At 35.2% G+C, this 7,588-nt stretch overlaps 1 protein-coding gene across 1 annotated transcript; it reads right to left on the minus strand.

The window, feature by feature from the left end:
* Nucleotides 1-762: 762 nt before the first annotated feature.
* On the minus strand, nucleotides 763-4,240 carry LOC126781978 (purple acid phosphatase). Its single transcript, XM_050507116.1, has 8 exons — nucleotides 3,852-4,240; nucleotides 3,379-3,576; nucleotides 3,094-3,205; nucleotides 2,688-2,917; nucleotides 2,004-2,142; nucleotides 1,617-1,837; nucleotides 1,234-1,355; nucleotides 763-1,133 (listed from the first exon to the last, which is right to left on the minus strand). Exons 1-8 carry the CDS (start codon nucleotides 4,044-4,046, stop codon nucleotides 935-937), a joined length of 1,416 nt encoding a protein of 471 aa, XP_050363073.1. The 5' UTR covers nucleotides 4,047-4,240; the 3' UTR covers nucleotides 763-934.
* Nucleotides 4,241-7,588: the final 3,348 nt, after the last annotated feature.

Consider the following 7,588-nt stretch of genomic DNA (forward strand, 5'->3'; position numbering starts at 1 on the left):
TGTAGAATGAAAGGACTTCGACACCGTTGTCATCATCCTTGCACTAGCAGCCAGTGAGGGAGATTCAACTCTATCCAAGTCATTTGGGACTCGGATGTGTCGGCCATAATCAACTAGTTCGATTCGCATCTTGTAATGATGAAGTTGCTAGCCAACATTGTAACCAATGTAACCATGGTTGTGAGGAAATGCATTTGATGGCCGTAATGTAGTTGCTATTTCTCAGTTGAAATTGGATTGCTTTTTCCTTCATTTGTGCTGAAAATGCATGTAATATCCCCAAAAAAAGTCTTGAGATAGTTTGTTGAATGTCCCAATCTAAAAAGATGGAGACTTCCACTTCCATTTGCTCTTTGCTAAAAGAACTTTGCCCTGCCATGCTTCATTGGAAACATCTCGACTGTTCTTGTCAACTGCTATTGAAAAGCGTTTCGGATTGCCTGGAATATCATTTCGCTGTTTTGGAAAACAATGCTGAACTAGATTCGAGTCATCCACAGATAAAGGTTGTAAAAAGAGTTTGAAAGCTGGTATTGAGTTTAGGGTTTAAGGTGATGTGCTGAAAAATATGCTTTCTGGTATAAAATATGGTAATTTTCAATTTCTTCAAGGTTGATACTTTGATAGGAACATAATCTAAATGATGCAGCCATGCAGGGATCTGCAGCAAGCAGGAGAATCACCAAATCAATAGTTGACAAAGTAAAATGTCCTCAAACTGCTATTTTTTCACTTTGCTGATATGTGGAGGAGCATTTACTCTAATGGAATTTTCCCCAGTTCATTTGGGATTTGTTTTTCATTCTCTTAACTCATTCCATTCCGGTTGAATTAGGCAAAAAGACATAGTTCACACATTCATAAATTGAATACATATACAAAAAGAAACTACATTTTTATTCTAGATCAACATGATGCTTTTTGTATCCTATCATCATGATTGGGCACTTGTAGAATCATCCATAAGATGATAGTGTCGGTTGAAAAACCACATAGAGTCGGCTTGCACTGCATATCCATCATCGTTACGGTGCCAACTGTAGTAAGCATGGGTTCTGTTCTTGATGGAAAAAGTAGCATGACCAAAGCTGGCCTCTCTAAAAGCCGAGTATGCTGGCTGTGGTTCTGTCATACTGCACCAGAAAACAGAACAAAATAGATTCATTGCTTCATACACCGAATCACTAAAAAAAGTACCAAATGTATCATGCATACAGTATACTATACACTTACTTGGTTGCTAAGCCTTCAATATTTCCTCCATCACCAATGGTGATGTACACAGGTGCAGATTCATCTTTCACGGGAGCACAAATACCATTCACAATGTTATATGCAATGTTGGAAACACGCTCCTGTGGCATATTCAAATCAACATCTCAGACGACATCGTGGTTACAGAGTATTAATGGAGAATGGTAAACGAAAAACATAAGCAGGATTTGTTTATAATTTCAGATGAGAACTTTTACTCGAAAGGGTTTCCATTAAATTATCAAAAACTAAAAGATATATACAGTAAAAGTTGGCTTTCAAAATCTTACAGATTACCAGCTAAGTTTAGAGACACAGGTCCAATTCCATTCTATGAAGATAGCATATCAATGGGTACTTACAGTTCGTTCATAGGCATGGACATGACCAGCAAATACCACATCAACTTTGTGCTGCACAAACCAAGGCTCATACATAACTCTCATGGTCTCTCCTTCCATGTAGTGGTAATTGTAGCTATTATACCATGGGGAGTGCAGTAAAACAATCAGCCATGGGGTCTCGGTCCTGTTGACTTTTGGTAGTTCCTGCTCCAACCATTGGTACTGAGGAGTATATTTACCTAAGATATATGAAAATGATGTGTCAAATTTAAATTTGAAGCAATGGGGATACTGTATAGAGGATTTCGGGCCAAGTTACAACTTGATTAGAAATAAAAAAAAAGTTCTACCCTGTTTAGATGACTATTCAAATTAACAGGCTTAGAATTTGCTAGGTTTACTTACCATATGCAGAATATGAAGATAAGACTATAATGTGCGACGAAGCTCTCTTGATTGAGTACCAAAAAGGCGCAGTACTCCCTGCTGACTTGTATGGGACACGATACCGATTAGTGTAAGGCTTCCATGGTTTTGTTTCACCCTGCAAAAATATTAGCAATAGTCTCTTAGAAAAATAGCTCATAATAGAATTTCTTTCAGAATTAGAAAATAAATTCAGACAATAAGTACATTCTGGGTTCAATTAGAACATGGGAGACTAGAGCTGTACATAAAGTTACAAAACTTGAACATAATCGAGGAAGATGCTTTTCTGAGCTAATTAGCTACAATGGCTTATAATAGAGAACCTCCTATCACTCTTTTGGTTGCTGCATGAGAGGATCATTCTTATAGTGGAATCTCATAACTCAGATTGTACCCACAAAGCTTGGTTAAAAGAAGACAAGCAAGAGCGCAATTATCATCTGTAATAATTATAAAATAAGTCCCCAGATAAAGTTGATGTTATCTGTAGGTTAAATTTTGAAAGTTCAAAGCCAGAATTTTAGAATTTAAACTAAGAGGGAACAGGTATTATTATAATAAAAAATTAAAAATGATCTTTTCTATAACCAAAAATGATTAATTAGGGTAGGGTAATAAGATTACTTTCCACAGCAACATTATGTCTTATCAGACGCTTACAATTTCTGGAGCATAATCAAGTTCATGATTCCCTGCAGTCCATATCCAAGGTTGATAAGCAGTACTTCTCTCCACAAATCTTCCCCATGAATCCCATCTGTTATTATCATGATATGGATAGTTATCGGCATAAGAGAGGTCACCAACAAACAATACTGCTTGTCCTTTATGTGGGTTTAATTCATAATGAGTGAGTGTCTTATTCGAATCAAAGGTCTGGCCCAGATCACCTGCAAAAAATGGCAGAAAATACTCAGAATTGTAAATCACATTGAACATGCACAGACAATGAAGCAAAAATACTTCTCAAATAATGGCCGAAAAGCAGACTGCTTTCTATGATATAGCTTGCATTTAAATATGCTTTCTCAGAACCACTTAGCTGTATCTCATACAAAATAGTTACCTATGAGACCAAAAGTGTAAGGAACATCTGGCCCAACTGGTGGAGGAGTCACAAACCAGAATTGCCGTTTTGAGTGTCCAATCCCAACCTCATAGTAGTATTTGGTATTGTACTGCAAAAAACACGATGTTTCTATCATAATGTAATTCACACACTCAGCCTGCATTTTATCATTGGATCAGCAAATCCCAAAACCTTGTTTGGTGCATCTCATACAGATTGTATGAACCATTAATTTGAAACAAAAGAAAGGACAACTCGAAACACAAAGCAAATCAAATATACCTTTAAATTTCTGATTGTCACATGATGAATGTAAGGAGAGCTGTAATTGTAGTACTTGTAGGTGTTAAATTTACCCACAGCTATATTTTTCTTGCTATTTGCGCTCCAGTAGAGAACTTTGCTTAAACCTGGTTCATTCACAGTCACCCATGACACAATCACTGCCTTTCCCAGCTGGTCTCCTTGTGTTATATGAACCTATAATCAAATATACACACATCATACACCAGGGAAAAACTAACCACTAAATGTTCAGAATCACAACTACTAACCATTCAAAAAGGCCATAAGTATAGAAAATAAACTATTTACAATCATATAAAGGTACAATTAAATAAGGGGTTAGAATGATTCAACTTCCACAACCAAAAAGAAGTATAAATTAACTTATACCATAACAAGAAAAATCTACAATTGTTGGACAGAAAGCAATCATAAGTCTTAGCCATTAGTAAGAGAGAGAGAGAGTATACTTGTTGGGGAGCATTATAGCCATGAGGGGCTTTGAAGACATCACTATCAAAGGGCATATCCACAGTTTTCTCCACTTTCCTCACAAAAGAACTAGTCTTTCCTCCATTACAGACCACCCCCAAACTCAAAACCAAACCCAACACCAAAACAGCCGCTAGCATTGAAGAAGCAGAAGCAAAACCCTTCGCACCCATTTTTTGGTGATGAGATTATGCAGAGAGGACAAGGCCTTATATACTAGTAAATGGCTTTCTATCTATAAATGTGGGGAATATCCATAGCTCTATAGGCATATACACTTTCAGAGCTAACTGGTTTTGCTGGAACCCCGAGAGAGATATATTAAAGAAAACAAATTTCGATTGTGAAGGAGTTCTGTTGACTTTGGAGTCTTCTCTAAAATTTCTGCTGCGGCAATGTGAATAGATAAAATGGGAGTGAAAAGCTGCATTGTTTGACTTGGAAACTCGAGGATAACGACACCTGAGAATCTAATCACAGGCATAATTTCATGATAATAAAGAATCTTTTCATTATCTCTGTATATCTTTTCATTTACCAATTGTGTAGTTGTGTACAACTTCCTATCAAGCAGTCCAAGATTATTTTGTTTCCCTTTTTTTTTTTTCTAAAGTCCAATTTTATGACTTGAAATTGTTGATGAAGATAGATAAACTTCACTTTGAATTGGTACTTCTAAAGTCCAAGATAAGCTTCTACAGTTAACTGTAGTGGAAGATGTTTTCAAACACTGTATGAGTCTATGCCTAAGGCTTTGACAAAGATAATGAATTGGTACTTATTCTTTTTCCTTTAGTTGTGTATCATTCAAGGTGCTAGGTTTGTTATATATCTACTTGTTGGAGGGAGGATGTGACTCATTGAGGGTTTATTTTACATAGAAACCTCAGTATGGGACTGAAGTGATAGGGGAAAAACGACACAGCAAAAATATTTATTACTGAAGATATAAAGTGTTAAAAGTTTTAAATTGAGATAGATCATAAATACATTTTATTAAATACCTTTACTAGTTTGTTTTGGGATTATATTTGCATTTCCCAATGCACCTCCCATTTACTTTTTAAATTTTCTTAACCTAAGTATACCTCCTATTATACCATAATAACGTCCTCCACATTTCTTTATTTCTACCATATTTGTTTAGAAAGCCCACGACCGACCAAACTCTCTTGTTCTATCCCTTTCTCTCCAATGAGACATTGAAAGAAGAATAGTTTGAAAGTGAAAAGAATCAATTACATATCTTCTATGTCGTATGTGGGAAGAAAATATGTGAGCTAGAAAGAAAAAAAATTCTCTTTTTTTATTTTTTTATTTGTCTTTATCTATCTTTTTATAAGTGTTGAAAAAGTCAAATTAACATATATAATGTGTAGGGATGACAATGGGCAAGATAAGTTCAGGAGATCGAAATACCATACACATACCAAATTTCAATTACGTCCTTATACCCTCCAATTTCTTTTAGAAAGTAATAGGTATTCCCCGTCCCCATACCCACTGGGGATCCGTTTCTCATACCCGTCATAATACCCGTTAATGATATTTTGTTATATTATATAAAAATTCATATGAATTATAGAAAAATCTAAAATCTAAAATGAAAACTAAATATCATGATGAAATTAGTTTTTTTTTTACATTAAACAAATACAAGTCTAGTTCAAAATAAAATAATAACTATAAAAAAGTTTGTATTTACATAAATATTAATTAATTAAATAATATTGAAACATATATAATATATATTTTATTCTTATTGGGTGGGGATGGGGATGGGGATCAAAATATCATGCCCACCCGTTACCCGATTCCATATTTCGAATATAGGGGATCTCCATACATGTTCCCTATTTTTACCCATTACACAGCCCCATTAGGGTCGAATACCCGTGAATACCCTATCCAATGGGTAATATTGTCATCCCTAATAATATGTTACAGAATAATGTAATACACATTAAAATAAAGAGAAACAACATCTTTATTCATTGATAATGGAGACCTTTATATAAGCATTACATTGAATATCTCGTATATTCAGATATTATATATATATTCTTCTTTATCTAGACTAACATATATTAATTAGGACAAGATACACATGAATATTACGGAGAGTAATTCTGTTACAACACTCCCCCATGTATCGCGGTCCTAATGGGTCATGGTGCACAACTATTGCATCGGTAAAAACCTTGCCAAGCAAAATAAAAACCTCTTGAGTAAAATAAAAAAGCTTGGTTGAATGGAAAAGAGCACAACGCATCAAATACAATTGAATATAACATGTGGTATAGACTCCCCTGAAGTCTGTAAAACAACTCCCCTTATCAGTAACTCAATCTCAGAGTTTAGATAGATTACATATACGAACGCTCTTCACATTCTTCAAAAGTAGATATGGGTCAATGATTTGAATATCAAATCTCGCCAAACATTCTTAAATCAAACATATACATTTATCTGTACATGGATCAAAAGAAAGAGAATTGAATAACAACTCAAAACAAGAGTTTGTAATGAAAAACAGATTCACGCGTGGTATGACCTTCACACACTTAAACAGTTAAAACTTCTTCAACTCAATAGGTATGGATGAACTGTAAAAAGTAATGATTAGTAGACACCCGTGGCTTTCTAGTGATATATGATTCATAACCTAGTTCATTCAAAACTGATCACAAAGCTCTGTCGAAGTTGACTCAGCTGCAGGTTTTGGATAGAACCGTCATATTTAACAAAAACAGCTATAACTCACTCAATATAATATATATGGTCAAATGGTTGGTGTCCCTGGAAATTAGACACACAGAGATTTCCAATGATACCAAATTCACTATTTTCTAACAAGTGAGCTGCCCTATAGGTCCCGTGAAAATTTACCTATGAATCTGGGCAGATTCTGACATCGCTTCATTAAAGTGTCTTTTGTGTTGGGATATAGGATTTGATGTCATAACGTGTTGTGTTCAAGCATTGACATATGTGTGGGCGTACTCAGCCATCATATTGGCCTTATGAGTTTAAACCGAATGAGATGTCGAGTCAAGTATATTACAACAAGTACACGCATACACATATCATACTTAAATATTATAAGTTTCATTTCTTAAGACTTATCATCGCTCAAGTGGCGGAAACACGTCTTCTCCTTAATTCATGGAATACTTCTAAGCATCGGTTGAACGTTCTTACTGCCTTTAGCCAACCAATGGAAGAACACCATCAATAAAGGTCATCACTTTTGAGACCTAGTATTCTCAAGATCCTTTCATTCTAAGTATAGTTACATGCAATATTGAATATCCTCATGCAGTTATGGGTAAATTACATATGTGTAACGAGGGCTCTGGCTATAAGCTATAATCGCTTAATTGTCGCTCATGCTCATCCATTCTGCAGAATGAACATAGGGTTACGGGATGTTCAACATCTATCCCGTCATGCAATAAAAAGTCTTCGAAGTAAATTCTTCTGCATTATCCAGTCTAATAGACTTGATTGGATGGTCAAGGTGGTGAGCCCTGAGTATTAAGCAAGAAGCTTCAGAATTGCAGTTTTTGGCTCTTAGTTCATCAAGAGTCCATCACACTTCATTTTGATATCCCTACATTTATCAAGTTAACGCGCTCTGTAGTCTGGAGACACTTGAATTAAATTAAAACCAATCCAATTAGGATTTTTATCTACATCTCTTAGTCCTAACATA

Source organism: Argentina anserina, chromosome 2, assembly GCF_933775445.1.
Source record: "Argentina anserina chromosome 2, drPotAnse1.1, whole genome shotgun sequence".
NCBI classification, from domain to species: domain Eukaryota; kingdom Viridiplantae; phylum Streptophyta; class Magnoliopsida; order Rosales; family Rosaceae; genus Argentina; species Argentina anserina.

Bases quoted from the DNA above. Each gene is read 5' to 3' on its own strand.
- LOC126781978 (XM_050507116.1), bottom strand. From the start codon at position 4,046: ATGGGTGCGAAGGGTTTTGCTTCTGCTTCTTCAATGCTAGCGGCTGTT. The intron at 2,918-3,093 runs GTAACTATTTTG...CATTTTTTGCAG, and splicing joins TTACACTTTTGGTCTCATAG to GTGATCTGGGCCAGACCTTT. The intron at 2,143-2,687 runs GTAAGCGTCTGA...ATATTTTTGCAG, and splicing joins TTGATTATGCTCCAGAAATT to GGTGAAACAAAACCATGGAA.